The sequence below is a fragment of the Marmota flaviventris genome, chromosome 10 (genome assembly GCF_047511675.1).
Source record: "Marmota flaviventris isolate mMarFla1 chromosome 10, mMarFla1.hap1, whole genome shotgun sequence".
NCBI lineage: Eukaryota > Metazoa > Chordata > Mammalia > Rodentia > Sciuridae > Marmota > Marmota flaviventris.
Genome location: NC_092507.1, coordinates 29,961,224 through 29,983,350, shown reverse-complemented (window position 1 = coordinate 29,983,350; position 22,127 = coordinate 29,961,224). Strand labels below are relative to the sequence as shown.

General features: G+C 49.1%; 1 protein-coding gene across 1 annotated transcript; it reads left to right on the top strand.

The window, feature by feature from the left end:
• Nucleotides 1–1,557: 1,557 nt before the first annotated feature.
• On the top strand, nt 1,558–20,592 carry Heyl (hes related family bHLH transcription factor with YRPW motif like). The gene is made up of 5 exons (XM_027925682.2): nt 1,558–1,762; nt 8,334–8,400; nt 9,914–9,997; nt 11,199–11,280; nt 14,415–20,592. The coding sequence occupies exons 1-5, from the start codon at nt 1,683–1,685 to the stop codon at nt 15,086–15,088; spliced, it is 987 nt and encodes a 328-aa protein (XP_027781483.1). The 5' UTR covers nt 1,558–1,682; the 3' UTR covers nt 15,089–20,592.
• Nucleotides 20,593–22,127: the final 1,535 nt, after the last annotated feature.

Genomic DNA, 22,127 nt, shown 5'->3' with positions numbered 1-22,127 from the left:
AAGTATTTGGCTTAAACTGCTTCTCTGGACTCCAGAACCCCTGTTTAACTGTGCACTATATTTTGATAACCTGGGATAGTTCATGTGAAGAACCCTTGACCTTCCCCTTCCCCTGTGAATCTGCTCCTCTACCATTTTTTTTTTCCTCTCAACTAAATACAGAGGGTAAATGTCTGAGAGGCTCCCTTGATTTCTGCCTGTCTGGGGGATGCATGGTGCATGGACTGTATAATTTCTGTGCTGGCTGAGGTTTCCACTTCATTGGCATGTCCCCACATAAGTTATGTGAGTGTCCAGGACATTTAGAACAAGAGTCTTGAGGGGTGGCTGTTCCTCCCAGCTGTTTATGAGTGTGTAGGTCTGCCTGTATGTATTTGGCCCGTGGCCCACTGTCTGTGGACCTGTGTGGCAGGAAACACAGGCATGTTCTTTCCCGACAGGTAATCAAGTGTCCCCAAGCAGGTCTTGTTATGGGGTAAAGTACAGTTATTCTCAGATGATCAACCCCACTCTTCCACATGGAAAGGAGGCTTTCTTCTATGCCTGTCCTGGTGGGCAGGGCAGAGGAAAAAGACTTCTCTAGTATCCCGCCCACCACACTAATCTTCACCGCATCTCTTCCTCCATACCCAAGAGGTCTACCCTCTAGGGTGCTCTATTTAGCTCCCTTCTGCCTCTTGGGGGTTTCTCTGGTACTGACCTATGAGGATGGCGGGTGAATCTGAGAATCTTCCCTGAGTCCCTCTACAGGCAGGTTAGCTGGAACTCCCATCCAGAGAACAGTTAGTCTGCTATTGGGGGGGTGGGTGTAAGAAGAGAGGCACAGGGCTCCCCTTTTCCCTGAATTCTGGGGCTTATGAAATGAGCCCTCTCCGGGCGTTCTTGGCTTCCCAGGACAGCTCTGCCTTTGGTGAACTTAGAGTTGATTCCCAGGGACACGCCCCACCAAAGCAAGTGTGGCCCTCGTGTGCACAGCTCAACCTTCTCAGCGGGCATAGGCACTTCAGCAATCCATTTTGGGGCTGACCCCAACCTGTCACAGGTCTGTGCCACCCATGGTGTGTTCTCTCCCCCACCCCTTTCTCTCTCTCTCTCTCTCTCTCTCTCTCTCTCTCTCTCTCTCACACACACACACACACACACACACACTCCCCTTGCTTTGATATCCTATGGAAGGAGATGCTGGGGAATTCTCGTGGAAGATCAGGTCACAGTCACCACCCCGCCCCAACCTCACCAGACCAAACGTGTCTGCCCCTGGTGCGGGTGGGAAGTAGAAAGGTGCAGGATCAGCCCTCGCAGACGCTAGGGCTTCTCACAGCCGCGTCTCCAAGGGCTGGCAGCGCCCTGGGCGACCCAGGGACAGCCGAGGACCCTCAGCGTCCCCGCAGGGCCTCCCAGGGCACCTGCCCAAGGCCACCCAGAGCGCGGCGGCCGCGGCGGGGCGGAGCGGAGCTGGACCTCCCAGCGGTCGGTGGGGGCGGTGACCGCCCGGGGCCTTCCCACGGCTCGGTGGCGCGTCACCGCGGGGGCGAGGGGGCGCCGAGGCGCCGGGGGCTGTGGTGCAGGAAAGGGCCCTGGGAAAGGGCGGCGTTGGCGCCCCGGGGCGGGGCCGGGGCGGGGCCCGACGGCGGATTCGGAGCCGGAGCGTGGGCCGGAGCCCCTGGCAGCCTGCGCTCGCCATGAAGCGGCCCAGGGAGCCGAGCGGCTCCGACTGCGAGTCCGACGGACCCATCGACGTGGGCAGCGAAGGCGATCTGAGGTAAGGGTCAGGATGGGGGACCTAAGGACGAGCAAGAGCGCCCCGCCGGGCTTGCTGAGCATGGTCTCTGTCCTTGGTTACCCCTTGGCCTGAGATGCAGGTGTGCGCGACAGCCCGCAGGCGTGAGTCAGGTGAGGGGGCGTGTGCCATTGATTGCACCAGAGCCTGGTACTCCTGGGTGCTCTCTCGGCCACTTATGGGTTCAGGATGCTGGGATGGAGGTAGAATCCAGCTCAGGGGCTCGATGGCCAGCTGGTAGTGGTCTTTCTGTTGAAAGGCCCCATGGTAGGTCACCAGTTCAGAGTTTTCCTGAAGACCTTAAGAAACCCCCACAGACTGTCGATACCACGCTCCCTGTCCAGAATGTGCTTAAGTGCAGAATGATCACACTTCCCCAATCTTACCCTAGATTGGGTGCAGTTTCGTGTAGTTCACAAAAAGTTTCAGGGGGAAGAAAATATCTCCTCCTTTGAGCAAATCGGACTTTGGAATTAGGGATTGGATTTTGAAGAAAGTAATAGCCGGGGCTGGGGATGTGGCTCAAGTGGTAGCACGCTCGCCTGGCATGCGTGCGGCCCGGGTTCGATCCTCAGCACCACATACAAACAAAGATGTTGTGTCCACCAAGAACTAATAAATAAATATTAAAAAAAAAAAGAAAGTAATAGCCAACTTGCAAAGACCTAGACTCCAATTTCAGAGCTCTTTCTACCAAACCACTCTGTTGCCAAAGTCATTGTTCTCTTGATGAATATTCCGATCTGCTTCAAACTTATAGAAAAAACTGTACTTATATAGTTCTGCAACTTCCAGCTCTGTGAATTATCTAAGCTTCAGTTTCCTCATCTGTAAAATTTAAAAAAAATATATATAAAATACACACACACACACACATATATATATATATATATATATATACACACACACACATATACATATATATAATAATAATAAAACCAACTTCATAAGAGTATTGGGAAAATCAAATGAGAAAATGTATGTCACGGGCTTAGTAGAGGGCCTAATGCTTAGTAGAGGGCCTAATGTCCCTGGATCACCAAATGCTTAGTGTCAGACACACACCCTGAAAGAACTGCAGGACTGACTGGGAATCTGCCAGCCTGGATCCCAGCCCCACATCTGCCACCAACTCACCATGTTGTCTTCCTTTCTTTCTTTTTTTTCCTCCCCCTCCACCCCTATCCCTCACTCCCAACAGTCCCCCACTCTAGTGCTGGGAATTGAACTCAGGGCCCTACACATGCTAAGCAAGTGCTCTACCACCATGTATCCTTGAGCCATCGGTTTCCCTGTCTGAGCCTGTTTCCTCATCAGTAAAATAAAGGAGGATGGGAGTGGGAAAGGGAAAACAACCTCAGGTCTCTTAGCTCATCCAAACCTGACTCTCTAGAACAGAAGGAGAGTCAGTTCCTTTCTAGGGGTATTTCTAAAGGCATTTCATAAGTTCAAAGCTCTCTAGTTTTCTGAGGCCGGGAGAGCCTGCCTCAATCACAGATCCTGGCTGGGGGTATAGCTCAGTGGTATAGTGCTTGCCAAGCATGTGAAGGATCCTGGATTGAGACCTAGTACCTCTTTAACACACACACATCCTAGTGAAACGCCACCAACTACTAATTATTAATAGCTTATAATAGGTGATAGGACTTTAGATATCCCTCTTACATCTTATGTTTGGTTTGGATTTTGTATCATATAATTTCCTATGTAACATATTAGCCTCCCCCCCCACCCAGTGCTGGGGATTGAACCAATGGCTGGTACAGGCTAAGCAGGTGCTCTACCACTGAACTACATTCCCAGCCTTTCTTATTTTTTTCATTTTGAGGGAAGGTCTCACTAGGTGGCTGAGGCTGGCCATCAAACTTGTGATCCTCCTCCTGAATCCTCCTGAGTTGCTGGGATTACAGGAGTATACCACCACACCAAGCTTAACATATTAGCCTTTTCAAATTGCTTAGCAGAAATTGCTGTTTAGAGAAACAATTCTCTGAGCCTGTCCTGCCAGCAGGAGAAGGGCCCAACACCAGGTGGTGGTGGTGGAGGGGTCTCAAATTCAGTGGGTCTTCATGGGTCAGAGGCACAAAATTGATAACAGAGATCTAGGTTTATCAGAGCTGGCTTCTGTTCTCCATGAGTGTGCAGCCTGGGCAGTGACTGCCAGATCACACAAAGACTGTGAACAGAATGAAAAGAGAGAGGGATTCCTATATGGGGAGGGGTCACTCATAACCAAAGATGGCAGTGAGGGCTTCTTGAAGGTGGTGTATTGGAGCTAAGGCATAAAGGGTCAGTACAGTTTTTTTTCCTCCACAGCATTTTGTCATTTCAGCCAAACCCCAATTTTAGAGCCTGTTCTTAGAAGAGCAGACCCCTCCGAGGAGGGAAGCAGCTGGACATCTGGCAGAAACTGACTTATAGATGCCTCATTGTAGCACTCCCCAGAAGGCCCTCCCCCCAGCAGACATAAATGCTTCAATTCAGGGACTGCTGAACTATGCCTGCTGTGGCCCAGACCCTGGGCTGGGCATTGGGGCCCAGATGTATCCTGCTCAGGCTCTGCCCTCAGGGAACTCTCAGGGAAGAAGAGCTTTATGTACAAAGAAAGCCAGATAAACAGTGACAAGGGCCACAGGGCTGGGGCAGCAGCCTGCCAGGGTCAGTGGCAGGGCACAAATCCCCCACACTCTGAGATATGAGAGGGAAGAATAGGGTGTGTTCCATTGTCGCTGGGGTATCTGCCCCATCCTTGGGAATCACCCACCAAACTTCTGGCTGAACCTGGCTCCCGGACATATTCTAGGTCTAAAGTGTATACAGCCTCTCCCCTACCCTTCTGCAAACATGTAATAAGCACCCGTCACATGTCAGGCTCTGTGGGTTGTTCCCACGTGATTTAAGGACTGGTGGCCTTTGAAGTTAGATAAGCCTGAGTTTGACTCTCCTTACCATTTACTTGTGCAAGTGACTCTACCCTTTCTGAACCTCAGTTTTCTCTCTCACTAAACAGGGTGCCAATACTGCTTCACAGGTTGAAGCTTTGATGAGGTTGTTTGTATGTAAAGCACACAGCTCCTTGCTTAGGCACAAGGTAACTTCCAGTAAATGCTGCTCTCTAAGGGGTCGCAGTGGGGTGGGCGCATGCTCATGAAGCAGCATGCTCTAATGAAAAGACTGGAAGTCCAAAGACTGAAATTACTGAGTGTGTCTGTCACCCCACTTATGAAATGATCACTTCTTCTAAAAGTGAAACGGCCCAAATAATAATGAACTCAGAGGGCTTTTATGCAACAAATGAGACAGACAAACATAGAAGTGCATTCTAGAACAAAAAGTACTGGTTATGATGGGATGATGAATATTTGGGGTATATTAGCAAGAGCACTGGTTTAAAAGCAGTAGAGCTGGCTCTAGTTCTGGATATTCCTCTCATTTGCTATGTAACTTGGGAAAGATCCTTTCCCATCTCTAAGTTTTCTCATTTTACAAATGGGCTTAGTACTTTCCAAAATTCACTTTTGGGAACGTTGAGATTCTCCTTTGGTTGACGCAAAATGAGCGGGGTCATCTGCAAGGATTCTGCTGGGAATCAGTGCTGAGAGTGGTCAGGACTGGCAATTGGACCACCTGGAAAGCTGACCCTGCCTCCAGAGACACTGCAGTGGAATTCTGGCTGGGGCCTCCTAGAGGGCCATGGAGCAGATCTTGATGGTCATCATATCCTCTCTGGGTTCATGAAAATCTTTTTTATTTTCAGACTCTCAGGGGAGAGGCTGCCACCCCTCCTCCCACTGTCAGGGCAAGATCACAGGCCGGAATGAGCATTGGCTGGGAGTTTGAAGGATAAGGGGACTGGAGGACTATTCAGACAGACAGGAAGTAGGGCTTAGGAGAGAAACAATGCTGAATTGGGAGCCAGAAGACATGGATTCCCATGCTGGCTTTGCTCCTTAGCAGCTGTGTGGGCTGAGCAAGCTGTTTTAGCTCCCTGAGGTCCAGCATCCTCATCTGTGAAATGGCACTTTCCTAAGGATCAAAGGAGAGAAATACATGTAGTAGCATCAGTAAAACTGTATAGCAAGGTTTGCTTTTGAGATATAGGGAAAGGGCAGGTCATGCTGCAGAGAAAAACTGACCAGAAGACTGAAAAAAGGGACAGCGGACCTGCCTTGCCCTGGAATGGGTGCGTCAGCCTCTGACAGATGGTCCCTGAGGAGGGATCAGGCTGAGAGGCAGTGACGTGCATAAGACTAACCCAATACCCCCAGAGATGCTTTATCCAGCAAAGGGGAACAAAGACTGTGTTTCTTAGTGTACCTTGGCTCTTGGGGCTTGTCCCCAGTGAACCAGAGAAGCTTTGAAAACAAGTTGCCCTACAGACCTACAGATCTCAGGATCTAGCCATCTGAGCCCTGGACCTAGCTCACTGGGCCCTGCCTCCCAGGAGCCTCCCCAGGCCTCTTACCAGTTCTGCTTGGCCAGATGTTTGGGTGGGAGATATACTTTTCCAGATGTGGCCGGACAAAGCCAGGGCATAGCAGTAGGATCTGACCAAAGCTATCTGGTTTCTCTTACAGTCTTCTGTCTTTGAGGTGTTGATGAAAATGATCCAATCTCAAATCCCAAGAGTATAGTCACATAGGTGGAACTCTTCTGGTGAGCCACATATGCTCACATTCCACAAAGGTCTAAAACATAGATTTTTATGCATATCTCTGTTCTTCAGTGATGCAAAGATGAGGACAGGAGGAAGAAGCTCTACCATGAGCTCTGCAGAGTTCCAAGTTCCACTTGCCAAGAACTCAGGCTACAATAGTGAATGAAACTGACATGATCTGTTGCCTTGTGGAACTTATGTTTTTGCTGGAGAGAGAAACATTAATCAAATAACCATATAAATATAAAACAACAAAGTGGTATAAATGCTGTGAATTCAGGAAGCTGGGAGAGTATAGAGCAGGGGACATCTAGCAGGAGAATAGATGTCAGAAAAGGCTCCCAAGAGAGGTGATGTTTGAGATATAAAAGATGGTTGAAGTTACTAGGCAAAGGGGTTGCAGCTTAGGGTGGGGAGACTGGGTGGACTGGAGATTTCTAGACTAGGAGAACAGTATATGCAACTGCAGAAAGGAGTTAGTACAGACTGGAGCACACAGAGCAAGAGTTAGTTGGGTCTAAGAGGTGAGGAGAGTCAGCTTGGCCACTGAAGAGTGACAAGATCAAATCTGCATTTAAATGATCACTCTGCCAGAAGTGTGGGTTAAAAGAGTGACTCAACAGGAGGCTCTTAGAGTCCTCCAGTGAGAAATGATAGGGGTGTGGTCCTGAGAGGAGCCATCCAGATAAAGAGGACAGACATGAGATGTATTTTAGACATGGAATGGGCAGGTCTTGGTGAGATAGGGGTGAGGATGGGGGAAGAATCAAAGACAATACCAGGTGTCTGCCTGCAGACCTCAAAGCTGTATGCTTTCTTGGAGATGGGAAACCCAGGGGGTCAAGGAGCAGGTGTAAGGTGAAGTCAAGCTCCTGGGTTCCTGTTAAGTTGTGTGACCTTTGGCATCCCAAAACGGCAGGGGATTGTCTAAAGTTGTTTGGAGCTGAGCACCTGGAGGGCTGAGGCCAGCTCAGGAATCCAGCCCAGGCCTTGGGCCCTAATAGGGCCTCCCAAGAATAGATACCTCAGTGCCTCCCAGAGAACCTCTCCATTCTCAGAGAGCCTCTGGAGAGAAACCTGTTGAGAAGACAGCTGCTGGGTTGGAGATTATTTTAGTAAAAGTCTGGGCAGGAAACCCCCTGGGTCTGAGCCTCTTCTCTATAGTGGGAAATCCCGGGATGGGAACAAACATCCATCATCCAGCCAGGGCGGCAAAAGAAGGTCCCAGGTGGGAGGGAGGCCGAGGTTAAGGGGGACAGAGCCTTCTGGGAGGCCAAAACAGTGTCCCGGAGCAGGCAAGAGGGGCCTGTGACCCAGATGCCGCCTCCCCCTTTCCCCCCAACCCCCGGCCGCGCCGCGTGGGAGGCGACAGCAGCTGCGGGCCAGGCAGAGGGCGGGCGGCGAGCCGGCCCGTGGGAAGCGGCGGCATCTGCTCTTTCCACGCTCCTTCCCAGCGGCTCCCTCTGAAACCCAACCCGCCCGGCCCCGGCCCCAGCCCGGCCACTGCCGGCCCGTGCCCTCCGCCGGCCCGCCTCCGGAATCGGGTTGCAGGACCCAGCAGCCACGCCACAGTTCGCGGTTCCCCGACGGCCGCAAGAGAAGAGGGACAAGGGGCGACCAGGTCGGGGTCCAGATAAGTCTGAGCGGCCGCGCGAGGCTCGGAGGCAGGAAGCTCAGAGTACTTGGGAGGACTTGGCCGGCAGAGAAATGGGCCCTGAGGGAAAAAGGGAGAGCCGACGCCCCCTCCCACGCCTGCCCTGCGGCTCTTCCCTGTCTGGGAGCCAGTGGCCGCGCGGGTGGGGGCTGTGCCTGAAAATGGCCCTGCCTCCCAGGTCAGCCCAGGCCAGGAAGATGGTCCCCGAGCTCTGAGAAACCAGCCTTTCTCTTCCTCCTCAGCCAGATGGCCAGACCGCTGTCCTCTCCCAGCCCTTCGCAGATGCAAGCCAGGAAGAAACGCAGAGGGGTGAGTGCCTTTCTCAGCCGTGGAGTGGCCCAGACAAGGTTGATCCAGAATCTGTTGGTCCATAAACCTGTTCGGAAACATCACCCCAAGATAACTGCCTGGGTTTGAATCCTGACGCTGCCAGTAACTATTCGGGACATTTGTGGCAAGTCACTTAATTTCTCTGTGCCTCATTTTTTCATTGGTATAACTGAAATAAGAGCAATACCTGCCCCCAAATAACTGGCTTGAAGGTGAAGTGTATTAATGCAGTGCTCTCTGGAGCAATGCAGAGCAATACCCAACACACAATCAGCTGTTCTTATTTTTGTTCCTCTACCCTATCTCCGTCCCTTTTTGGACCCTGAAGCTTTCCATTCTTTTCAGTGCTAAGGAGGGAAAGCAGTTTCCTGCTTACTGGGAATCTGGAGGCTTGCTGCTTGCTGCTGTCCATCGTATTCAGTCCCCCATCCCAGGATGCAGCTGTGCTTTGCATTCTGAATCCAGAGACCTGGCGTCTGGCAGAGACCAGCTGTGCCTCTCACTTCTACCTTCAGCTTTTTGAGTTTCTCTGGGAAAAAAAAAAAAAAAAAAAAAAAAAAAATATATATATATATATATATATATATATATATATATATATATGAGGGTGGGAGGGCGTCACAATTTCTGCCCTACTATGAGTACTCTGCAGCTAGGATTTTTTTTTTTTTTTTTTTTTTTTTGGTACTGGGAATTGAACCAAGGGCCACTTAACCTCTGAGCCACATCCCCAGCCCTTTTTATATTTTATTTTGAGACAGGGTCTTGCTCAGGGTTCTGCTGAGCCTCCTGAGCCACTGGGATTAAAGACGGGCACCACCACGCCTGGCCTGCTACCAGGATTGTGAGGGAGGAGATAGTGTGAATGAGCCCTTTACAGTTGGAGAGAACAATACCTAGGGCTCTTCAGACTGCCTCTGACCCAGCAACTGAAGGGGTAACCCTGGCCCAACAGGGGCCCCCAGGGCCGGCTTCAATGTTGTGGCTGGTGTTCCCATTTTGTTGGTGTCCTGCAGTACCAGTGCCTGAACAATTTGCATATCACTCTTACAGACTAAAGTAAGAGATCTGAGCTGCACTGTATTGCTCTGTGACCTTAAGCAAATTATAGTTCCTCTATGGGCCTTGGTTTCCTTCTCCATAAAGCAAGAATAGTTTTACTTCTGCCAGATGCCTCAGCACATGCCTGTAATCCCAACTACTCAGTAGACTGAGGTAATAGGAACTCAAGTTCAAGGTCAGCCTGGTCAATGTATTAAGACCCTGTCTCAAATTAAAAATCCTTTAAAGGACTGGGGTTGTAGATCAGTGGTTGAGCACTTGCTTTGCATGTGACAGCCCCTGGGTTCAATTCCCAGCACTGGAAAAAAAAAAAAAAAAGGTAAAACATTAACTTGCTCACAACAATATTGTGAGAAAAGATATAAATCAGCATTCATCAAGGTACATTGGAAACCATGACAAGTGCCTACATCTTGTCATTGCTTTTCAGATCATAGAGAAACGGCGTCGAGATCGCATAAACAGCAGCCTTTCTGAATTGCGGCGCTTAGTCCCCACTGCCTTTGAGAAACAGGTATGTGACATTGTCGATTGTGCCACTGGAAATACTGGGTGGATGGCAGATAGGGTTTGTTTCCCATGGTATCTCTTATTGAAGGGTAGCAGCTGCCTGAGGTGCTGTGATCATGTCTGAATATCTGTCACCGGCTAGGGGACAAAGGGAATGAAAATTCATGCTTGGTGAGGTGCCTCAGGTATTGTGGCTTTACGTCCATTTGAATGGAATCCTAAAAATGATCCTGAAGGGTAACAATTGTTCTGCCCATTGCACAAGTAAGGAAATTGAAGCAGAGAAAGAAGTAACTTGGACTAGATCACCCAGATAGCAAGGAGCAGAGTAGAGTCAGAGCACAGGACTATGTGACTGTCTCCTGACATTTCCAGAGCTGTTTGAAAGTGGAGTAGGCTGCTCAGGGAGTGAGTGCCTTATCATGAACATGTTGCGGTGGGGGGACTACAGCGAGGAGTCAGGCAGTTGAAGCAACAGCTTCAAAGATTCTTCCCCTAGGCTCAAAGGCACCTGTCACAGGTCGTCTGCCTTCCTTCAGTCATTCCACATATGTTCACTGAAACCTTCACAGGACCAGCCATGAACTAGACCTGGTGTCTGCCCTCAGGTGTCGTGTAGAGTGTCTGACCCTGAGGTTTCTCTGAGAGGCCAGGTGGTCTGTGAACTTAGAAGACATTTCCCAAGAAAGAACAGGGGAAGAGCAAGTGCTCTGGAACTAAGATGATGAGCTAAGGCTTGAGCACGCTGAGGCTGATCTTGTATTCCCAGGAGCACTGCTCTGGGAGGCAGGTGGGGATGTCTGAGTGGCATTCTGGTGAGGGATGAATCCACAGAGGTGGATGAGATCCTGGAGGAGAGCAGGCAGAGCTGGAAGAGAAGTAGGCCAGTGCCCACTGGGGGAAGCACCCATTTAAGGGACAGGCAGAGCAAGAGGCAAAGTGAAAGGAGAAAGCAGAAGTGGTGTTGCTGCAGTCCAGGGAGAAGGGGTTTCAGAAAGGAAGCTGAGTGGTGCTGCAGACAGGAAGACTGAGGTGAGAAATAAAGAGCATCTGTGAGATTTGGAGATCTTGGCCAAAGCAGGATCCTGAATGCGAGTGGTGGGAAAACCAGGAAGAATTGAGAAAATCAAGACATGATAATGGGCAGAGGAGGAGAGCGACAGAAGTCAGCTGGAGCCGCATCTCCCTGCCTTCTGTACCTACAGGGTTCTTCCAAGCTGGAGAAAGCTGAGGTCTTGCAGATGACGGTGGATCACTTGAAAATGCTCCATGCCACTGGTGGGACAGGTACCAATGCTCTTCTCTTTTGGGAATCATTTGCACGACAAATATTTTCAGGCTGGGCCATGGGGATATGTGATGAGCCAAGTAGACATGGTGTCTGCCCCTCTGGAGCTCACGGTCTCCAGAGGGGCTAAAGCAAACCCAGTTGAATATTCACCAAATTTGTCTCTTAGCATCTTCCCCACTTCCAGTGTCTCTGTTTTTCCCAACCCTTTCCTCAACTCAGCTCTTTCCCGTCTTAGACCTTGGAGGATCTGTCTTCTGTGTAAAAAACTATTCCCCTGTGGTAAGTGGAACAAACTTACCCCCAGGGCCTCACTAAGGAGTAGCCTCAGGGAATTAATTCTCACTGGGGTCTCACTCTGTGGCCCTCCTAAATCCTGGGAGAGACCTGCCTGAAATTCTTAGCCACAGGAGATTCATTGGTGTCACTTCCTGTAGGTCTAGACTTCTGGCCTGCTGTTATGTCCTGGGCAGTGTTGTGGGGATACTCCCTGATCACAGCAGGTGTCAGGATTGTAGTAGAACATAAATGTCACTCATTTGGTTATTCTAAACTAGTCCACCACAATAAAATCATGGAATTGTGGCGTTAAAAAGGCTTGCAGACAAAAAGAAATATGTCCCGAAGTTTCTCTGTTTGGTGTTTTTATATTTGGGAAACTTGAAAAACACTGGCCACAAAGACTTAAGTCCCAAAGGTAACCTGCTACCCTGGAAGAGGACAGGGACAGTGGCTGCTGCTGCTTCTTCTTTTATTTATATTTATTTATTCGTTTTTGTTTTTTTTTTTTGTGTGTGTGTGTGTAGTACAGGGGATTGAACCCAGGGGTTCTCTGCCATTGAGCCACATCCCCATTCCTTTTTATTTTACTTTGAGACAGGGTCTCTCTAAGTTGCTGAGGCTGGCCTCACACTTGTGAATCTCCTGCCCCGGTCTCCCAAGTTGCTGGGATTATAAGCATGTGCCACTGCACCAGCCAACAGTTGCATTTTAAGTAGCCCAACCTGGAGCTTCCCACACCTGGGATTCCTGGGCCACCTTGCTGAGATTCTGGGGCAGTAGATCTGGAGTGGAGTTTAGGGATTTGCAAGTTTAACAAGCCTGCCCAGTAAACCTAATGCAGGTGATCCTTGCTTTTGAGAATTTCTGTTAAAGGAATGCATTGCTAACAGTGAAGATTTCTGTTACTAAGTTTTCATAGGGGAGATATTTCAAATTACAACTCCTGTTATCCTGGTTTTTTTTTTTTTTAAAAAAGTTGTGACTAATATGTGGGCAGCATTCAATGGCTTTCAAAATGCTTTTGCTTTTGCTTTTCACGAAAACCAGGAGAGTGGAATTGTCCTCACTACTTTCTGGCTCAGGAATAATGGGAAGACAGGGAATTGTGGTTTAGAGAGAACACAGGCTTTGGATTTGAATCCTGGCTCTTCTACTTACTAGCTTTATGACCTCATATAAATGATTTAACCTCTCTCTTCCTCAGTTTCCTCATCTCCAAAATGGAGATAACAATAGAGCTTATGAGGATTATATTAAATAATACAATGAAGTACTTAGTAAGAATTCAGCAGATATTAATTTTAAAAGAGCAACAAACACATCAAGGTGAAGCCAGGTGTGGTGACACACACCTGTAATCCCAGCTACTTGGGAGGCTGAGGCAGGTGGATCACAAGTTTGAGACCAGCCTGGGCAATTTAGTGAGATCCTGTCTCACTAAAAATTTTTAAAAGGGGTAGGGTTGTAGCTCACTGGTAAAGCACTTCTCTAGCATGTGCAAGAAGACCCTGGGTTCAATCTTCAGTGCTGCAGATACAAAACAAAACACTCAGGTAAAAGGATTTGTGAGTTACATAGCTAAATATCCAGCAGAGCCAGGTCTTATATGAAAGTTGGCTTCATACCAAACACAGTCTTCCTGCCAAGCCGTCCCTCTGGAGGAGCCTAAACCATGAACTAGGGCCCAGATATTTGCTGCCAGTCATGAGGACAGTACCGGCCAGAGCTGTTCTGTCTTTGCCCGTAAGTGGTGGAGAGAGTGGCAGGTGTGAAGAGACAATGAGAGTTTGAATGCCTGCAGGGACAGTCCACCTGGTTGACCCTCATTGACATCAGGCCAAAGAGAGGGCCCCTGGCCTGCTGCAGCTACTGAGGGTCAGGATCAGATCTTGAGTGCTGGACCACCTTTTAAGCTGGGGAGACAAACAAATGCAGCATGAGATATAGGTGATAGCAAACTTTTTGTTCATGGAACATTTTCTGTGAACCATTTCACTTCACTTTCAAGAACAATTGTCTTCCCACTTAGAGCTAAGGAGATTGAGGCCAGGAGAGATGAGACTTGCCCAGTCAGGCAGCCAGCTAAGTAGCGGAGTCTGGATCTGAACCCAGCTAGCCTGGCTTCCAAAGACTTCATGCTTCACTGCTACACTCTGTTGCCTCCTCCAAGGGGCCACCAAGCTCTAATGGCTGCTGTCACCTCCTCCCCTCCCTGAATCTACCCCCATTAGCAGACAGGTTATTGTATACCTGTACAGGCACGGTCTTTTCACATCTGGTCAGCATCTACTTAATTAAGTGAACTTGGTCACAGAGTTTCTTTTTTGCATTACTTATGAATTGTGATGAAAGCAATCTATTTAATAATGTTGCATAGTTTACTTAATTCTTTTGATCCTCACAACTCACCATCCCAAGTAAAGGTTTTTTTTTTGTTTTTTTTTTTTGTGTGTGAGTGTGGTGGGGAGAGAATACCAGGGATTGAACTCAGGGGCACTCAACCACTGAGTCACATCCCCAGCTAAGTAGTATTTTGTATTTTATTTAGAGACAGGGTCTCTCACTGAGTTGCTTAGCAGCTCGTTTTTTGCTGAGGCTGGCTTTGAACTCGAGATCCTCCTGCCCCAGCCTCCTGAGCCACTGGGATTACAGGCATGCACCACTGCACCCGACTCCAAGTAGAGATTTTTATTCCCACTTTACCAACGGGGAGATGGGGGCTCAGAGAGGTGAGAGAACATGCCCAAGGTCACCCAGGGAGTGAATGGAAGGGGCATGTTCAGAACACCATCTGACCCTGGGTTGCCTGTCCCCCCACCCCAGCATGCCCTCATGGTGCCTCACTTTTCAGGATTCTTTGATGCCCGAGCCCTGGCAGTTGACTTCAGGAGCATTGGTTTTCGCGAGTGCCTCACTGAGGTCATCAGGTACCTGGGGGTCCTGGAAGGGCCCAGCAGCCGAGCAGACCCTGTCCGGATTCGCCTTCTCTCCCACCTCAACAGCTACGCGGCTGAGATGGAGCCTTCGCCCACGCCTGCTGGCCCCCTGGCTTTCCCTGCTTGGCCCTGGTCTTTCTTCCATAGTTGTCCAGGGCTGCCAGCCCTGAGCAACCAGCTCACCATCCTGGGAAGTGTGCCTGGCCCTGTCCTCCCCAGCACCTCCTCTCCTGCTTACCCCATCCCAGCCCTCCGAACCGCACCCATTCGCAGGGCCACTGGTACCATCCTGCCTGCCCGGAGGAATTTATTGCCCAGTCGAGGGGCATCTTCCACCCAGAGGGCCCGCCCCCCAGAGAGGCCAGCTGCCCCTCTTCCCATGGCCTCCAGCAGCAGGGCTGCCAGGAGCAGCCACACCGTTCCCCTCCTGCAGTCCTCCTCCCCAAGATCCCCTGGTGCTGTGGGCTCCGCAGCTTATGTGGCTGTGCCAGTCTCCAGTCCATCTCCCACAGGGCCAGCTGGGAGGCCTGCAGGTGCTGTGCTCTACCACTCCTGGGTCTCTGAAATCACTGAAATTGGAGCTTTCTGAGCTTACTCCCCCACCCCCAGGCTCCCAGGATCACAAGAAAGGTTCTTATTCAGAAGCTCTAAAAACGATGCAGCCTCTTCTGCTTTGCTTCCCGGATGGGCTTCTATGTGAAAGCACCTTCCTCACCCACCAGAAGCTCTCTCCTCCTCACCGCTCAGCCCAGCCTGTCCACTCGGCTCCCATGGACCCCTTCTGATCTCAGAGGCTCCGTCCCGTTTCTCACCTGCACAGATGAGTCATAGTGCCTCATGAGCCCCTAAGAGCTGTGCCCAGCCCCCTCTCCTGCCCAGTATTCATGAACCATGGGTCTGGGGTGGAAGCTTGAACCATGAAGCTTGCCATGGTCCAAGGCTGGCTGCCTCTATGGAGAGGTCAGACCCTAGTCAGGAACAGTGACTGGCTGTAGCCATCCTAGACCAAGGAACTGGAACATACTGTCTGTCTCATTTCCTGGAGATGGTAACTGAACAGAGGCCATTAAGAGGTCTCTTGGGCACCCTGTCTGCCCCTGCCTACCCCATCACTGTGAACCACAGGACAAACCCATTCTCTATTACAACCAAGCCTGGATGACGGAAGCCCAGCAGGTCCTGCTCTACTTCCCTCCAGCTGCAGACACCCACTGTCCTTGAGACTAAGAGTTCCCTGCTCACATCTGGCTCAAAAAGCCAGGCCAGGGGGCTTCTGAGCAGTGGCAAAGCTCTGTGACAGGGTGTCCTCACTGCCAGGCAGGAGTCAGGACTGAGGAATAGAGAACCCAGCTCCTGGGTGTGTGGTCTTTCCCCATGGGGACACAGTGTGGAGGGACCACGTGATGGCACCCAGAGAGGCATCCTCTTGGGATTCAGCACCAGACGTCTGAGCCGCCTGGTTTGCATCCGGCTCAGAGAGCCCAGACTGCTGCCACAGCCAAGGGCTGTCAGACTGAACAAAAATAACCGTGAGGAGGGGCAGAAGGAAGAACATTCAGAGGCATCTGGGCCCTTCAAGGTCACGCAGGGGGTCAAGGGCCTGAGAGCCTGTTCACCCAGATTCCACACAGCTGGCTCTGCTCAGAGGCAGCTCCCATTCCCCAGCTCTGCCTTGGGCCATTTTCCTCTAACAGAAGGAATAAATGGCCCAGCGACCCTTCCCAGAGGAATAGCAGACTGAACCTGCTTTCAGGATTGCCATATCAGTTGATAAAGTGCAGAAACACTTCTGAACTTGTTGGTAAACAACTGCTTCCCACGAGTGCCTCCCAGTGCCCCCCACCACCTGGCATTTCCCCAGGACCTCCATGATCTGGTTAATGCCTGACAGACCCAAGGCTGTGGGGTCCTGGAGCTGGCAATTCACTGGTGTGCATGTCATACTGGTTATTAAATATTTTGATGTCCCCTGCACCCTGGGGTAAGATTCTCTCACCCCCAGCCTTTGATGGAACCACCTTCCCCAGAGGCTGCATTGAGCAGGCTCCATCAATAGAGTTTTCAGAAACCATGGAGGCAAAGGGCCCTTTCAGAGCAGTGGGGCAGAGATCAATTTGAGTGACCAGAAAGCTCTTTTGAAAAGAGAAATTCCTCAAGGAGGGAGAAAGAGGTAAGTACTTCTTTTACTGCTAAGCAGAGCTAGTTTGATGAGGTTGCTGTCCTGTGGCAACCTCTGAGAAGTGCTTCAGCCAGGAGAGGTGACATTGCAGAGAGCGGGCCACTGGCGGGGGATGTGCCAGAGGAAGATGGATAGAGAGAAGGCAGGTCAGATCCACAGGCTCCCAAAAGTGGGGAGAGGGGAACAGAGAGGGTGACAGAGGCAAAGACCAGACTTAGATTTCTCACAAGGGGCAAACTCAGGATGGGAAGAACTCCCCAGCTCCTCCCTCAACACTTCCCTACTTCTCCATCTCCCCCTCCTTGCTCTCCTGCTGCTCCCAGGATGCTAGGACCATCTTTAGCATCCAACCCAGCATTCACTGCTACCTGGGCTGTGGGAAACACATTTCCATGTTGCAGGTACCCAGCTCTAAACAGTGCATCACCACCACAGAAATTAAGTGGAAATGGCCTGGTGCTTTGAGCATCTTGGGCCTTAACTTCATTCTCCTCAGGAGATTGTGGGAAAGTGGTTGTGTGTTCCCATGGCTGGGGAGTGGGATCCTTTTTTTTTTTCCCTATTCCCAAGCTTTCCAGGTGCCCTAACTCCCCCCTCACCCCGCCCCACTGTGGGGGTGTTGTAGACAGTCAATAGAGTTTTTGAGTTTTTTGAGAAAACTCCAATAGACTCTTAAATGTCTCTGGAGTCTGTCCACTTATATCTGGACCTGTTGCCACCACCCTGGCATGGCCACATCACCTCTCCCCCAGATCACTGTCCCAGTCCACAAGGTCTCTTCCCTTACCTCTTACCTTGTCTGACAGTTCTCAACAGCAACCAGAGAGAATCTGAATACGCAGATCACATTGTATTACCCCTGGTCCAAACTCTCTTCTGTTACCCTGTTATATATTTTTTTCTTGGGGGGGGGGGTGGTACTGGTCATTGAACCCAGGGTACTCTACTACTGAGCTATATCCCTAGCCTGTATTGTTTTTTTTTTTTTATTTTTATTTTGAGGCAGGGTCTTGCTGAGTTGCTGAGACTGGCTACGTCTGGCTGTTACATGGTTATTCTAAAGATAAAATCCAAACTCTTTCTCTCTTGGTCTGGTCCCAACCCCACTTCCAGCCTCATTTTTCTTTAGTCCCAAACTTGCTCCTGGATTCTGGCCCCAACCTGCCTTCATTTCCTCGACATAGCAATCTCACTCCCATTTCCAGGACTTTGTGTATGCTGTTCTCTTTTTCGCAGAATGCTCTTCCCTACCCTTTGCAGGGCCAAGTTCTTCAGACCCTTGACTTCAATATCACCTCCTCAGAGAGGCCTTCCCTGACTACTGGACTTGAATAGTTAATTGACTATTGTTTACCTTTATGTGGAGATGTATAATCACATACCTTGTTAGTTAACTGTTGCCTCCACTGGAATGTAAGCTTCATGACACCAGGGACTGCATGGTCTGCTCTCCTCTCTGTACCCAAGACCCAGACCTATGCCTGCCTTATTGGTGGTGCCCGTGAATCTTTGTTGAATAAATGAATTAAGGAGGTGCAAAGCCTGTTCTCATGCTGTGGATGGTACAGGCTGCCCTAGGGGTAACCCCCATCACTGGCTAACTTTGGGGACAGGCAGGAGACAAAGGAAGAGCCAGGGCCAAGGGACTGGAAGTCATGGCAAAATGGTCAGGAGGCCCTAGCCAGAGGCGGGCATGAGCATGTCCACTCTGGAGTGTATGCTGTCAGGCAGGCTGTCTCTGCCAGCAGGTATTGTTCTCCACTCTTGGCTTGACTCCTCGCTGGAGTTGGCTCCCAACAAATCCAACAAACATTCATGGAGGTCTGCTCCATGCCAACCAGGCCTGGCGGAGCCAAAGGTGACAGGGACACAGGTCTGCTCCATGCCAACCAGGCCTGGCGGAGCCAAAGGTGACAGGGACACTGTTGCTCTCGGGTGTGGGGAATAGTGTATTCTCAGGTGTGAGTTGGTGAGGTGGGGGTGGAGAGGCCCATGGAGTAGGCTGAGAGCTACAGAGTGGCGGTATGTGCCTCTGCCTAGAGAGGTCACGGGGAAGGGGCACAAGGAAGCCTTCCCAGAGGAGCAGGAAGGGAAGCTTCCCATCAGCAGAGTGACCCCTTAGGTGGAAAGTCAGAGAGGCTCATACAGGGGAGGGAGCTGTAGAGCGGCTCTAGGTTGAATGCAGATCCTCAGGGGCAAGCTTGGGCACTGAAGCCTGACTTCCTTATTAGACCTTTATTAATGAGTTGTAGCCTTGGGCAAATTCCTTAACCTCCTTGAACCTCAACTTTCTCATCTGTAAAACAGGGATGATGGACTAATGGCTACTGTTAGTTGAATGGTAACTTTAATTTTTTTTTTCATTTGTTTTAATTAGTTACACATGACATTACAATGATCTTGACATATCATACATTTGAATCAGATGGGATATAATTTCTCATTTTTCTGAGTGTACAGGTTGCAGAATTACATTGGTCATGCAGTCACGTAAAAGGTAACTTTATACTAGACACTGTTCCCAGTGCTTTTTTTTTAGATTGTCCCCATTTTGAGCAGGGAAGTGCTGGGAAGTGTTATTAGCCAACTTAAGTTGTTATGTTGTATATCGTGTGTATGTATGGATATGTAACAACAAATCACAACAGTGTGTACAAATATAATGCACCAATAAAAAATGTGGGGAAAATAAAATATCCCCATTTTACAGGTGAGAAAACTGAGCTACGGCATGGTGCCTGTGGTTAGGTGTGAATGGAATGAGACAACACATGTAAAGTCCTCCGTGTAGTGCCTGGGTCGTGCAACAATCAATCTATATCATTAATATCTTTAATGAAAGGATGTTGTGTCCAAATTGTAAACATCCTCAAGTGTTCTGCTGAGTCAGGGAGCAACAAGAGGCACAGAATGTTTTTCCAGGTGTCTGTAAAGATTGGATTTTAAGAAACTTGAGCTCGGTGTGGTAGGACACATCTGTAATCCCACAGAGGCTGAGGCAGGAGGACCACAGTTCAGATCCATCCTGAGCAACTTAGTGAGACCCTGCCTCAAAATTTAAAAAAAAAAAATTTTTTTTTAAGAGTTGAAATATAGGGGCTGGCGTAGTAGCTCAGCGGTAGAGTGCCCTCCTAGCACGTGCGACGCCCTAGGTTCGATCCTCAGCACCACATAAAAATGAATAGATTAATAAAATAAAGGTATTGTGTCCATCAACAACTAAAAAAAAAAAAAAACGAGTTGGAATGTAGCTCAGTGGTGAAGTGCTTGCCTAGTGCACATAAGGCACTGGGTTCAATCCACAGTACTAAAATAAAAGTCAGAATTTCTTTTCTAGTCAAGGTGGATTTCCATTCGTTAGGTGAACTGGATTCCGGCTTATGATCCCGAAAAAGGCTTTCTGAGGATCAAAGCAAAAAACAGATTTCCACCAGGGCATCTCTGTCTTCCTAGTCCCTGGCTCATAGTAGATACTTAAGAAATGTTATGTATTGTTAGGGTTTGAATATGGCTGGTCTCCACAAAGGTTGTGATTAAAGGCTTGGTCAGCAGGGAGCTGCTGTTGGGAGGTGCACCCTTAAGAGGTGGGGTTTAGTAGGAAGTCCCAAGGTCACTGGAGGTGTGCCTTCAGAGGGGATTGTGGGACAACAGTCTCTCTCTCAGCAGTGAGAGGTGTGACCACCTGCTCTATTCAAGCTCCTGCCATGGTTCGCCATCATCCACGCCCTTACCAGAGGCCAGCCAGCTCAGTGTGCCTCCCTCCCTGCCTCCCCATGCTTCCTGATCTTGGACCTTGAGCATCCAAAACTGTGAGCCTAATAAAACCTCTTTCTCATGAGTAGCCTGTGTCAGATATTTAATTTTAGTGACACAAGACTGACTAATATATGTGTGTTGAAGTCTTTAGTATCTTTTAATTTATTTAGGAAATATTAAATATTTATGGCTTTGTGGAAAACTCAGAATATTAACTTCCTTTTCCAAGAGGAAAAATCAGGACCAAATGTAAGTTGATCACATTAACGACAGTAAACATTTTTGAGTCCTTGATCTACGTCCCCTCATAGAATCCTTACATAGCCTTGTAAGTACTATTATCCTTTTACACAAGAGGAAACAGACTCAATCTGTTATTAAAAGTATCCAAAGTGCACAAAACTAATAAGCATTTTAACCAAAATTCAAACTTGGGCCTGTCCAATTTGGTCTTAACCAATATAGTGCACTGCTTCCTTCTGAGGCTGCCCCTTGGATGACAGTCCAGTGATTCTCTGTGGAAGGTCATCAAGGTCTAGTGGAGAAGACCCTTTTGCTAACTTGGGAAGCTTTCATGTCTGCCACACTCTTCTCCCCTGTGTTTAGTAAGGGTTAGGCTTGGCTGCTGTAACAAAAAGGTCCAGTGGAGACTGGCACAGAGGTGCTTGCCTATAATCCCCACAACTCAGGAGGCTAAGGCAGGAAGATCACAAGTTCAAGGCCAGCCTTAGCAACTTATCTAGACCCTGTCTCAAAATATAAAAGGGGCTGGGGATTAACTAAGTGGTAAGCAACCCTGGGTTCAATACCCAGTACTAGAAAAATCCAAACAAAACAAAGAGGCCTAGTAATAACTCTGTATGAAAGAAGATATTCCTTTGTCTCTCATGTGACTTCCTGGTGACCATTCCAGTTAAGAAAGCTCTGCTCCGTGCAGATATCCTAAGATCTAGATTCCTTCCACCTTGATTCCCTACCATCCCTAGAACATTCTTGTACCTGCATGGTTGAAGTCAGGACTCCCAGGGTTCAAGTCAGCAGGAAGGGGATAAGAATTTGGTAGAGACATGATCAAATCTTAAAGCCTAGATCCAGAAGTAAGTACATATACCTCCATTTATATTCCACAAATGAGAACTTAGTCAGTCTAAAGGAGACTGGGAACTGCATGTTGACCTGTTCTCTGAAATAAGTGTGAAATGATATTGACAGACAATCTCTTTCATTTCCCTTACCTGGAAGGGTGAGAGGAATGGAGGGAATCAGGGACTTCAGAAGTTTCTGATTGTCTGATTGTTCAGAGTGTGTGTGTGTGTGTGTGTGTGTGTGTGAGAGAGAGAGAGAGAGAGAGAGAGAGAGAGATTTAGAGACCAATTTCTTTTTTTTTTTTTAATTTAATTTTATTTTTCTTTTGCAGTACTATGGATTGAACCCAGGGTCTCACAGATCCTAGGCAAGTTCTCTACCACTAAGTTACATCTTCATCCTTTTTAAAATTTTATTTTAAATCAGGAGAGTGGGAGGTAGTGCTGTCCCACCTGGTCCTCAAACTCAAGCCACATGCTGTCATGTACATTTATAATCCCAGCTACCCAGGAGGCCAAGGTAGGAGGATTGCAAGTTCAAGGTCAGCCTGGGCAATTTAGGGAGACCCTGCCCACACATGCAATTTAAAAGGGCTGGGGATGTAACT

What these genes read in the sequence shown, in the direction of transcription:
- Heyl (XM_027925682.2), top strand. Translation starts at nt 1,683, where the DNA reads ATGAAGCGGCCCAGGGAGCCGAGCGGCTCCGACTGCGAGTCCGACGGA. An exon ending in CCAGGAAGAAACGCAGAGGG is followed by an intron (nt 8,401 to 9,913) that starts GTGAGTGCCTTT and finishes ATTGCTTTTCAG; the next exon opens with ATCATAGAGAAACGGCGTCG. An exon ending in CCACTGCCTTTGAGAAACAG is followed by an intron (nt 9,998 to 11,198) that starts GTATGTGACATT and finishes CTGTACCTACAG; the next exon opens with GGTTCTTCCAAGCTGGAGAA.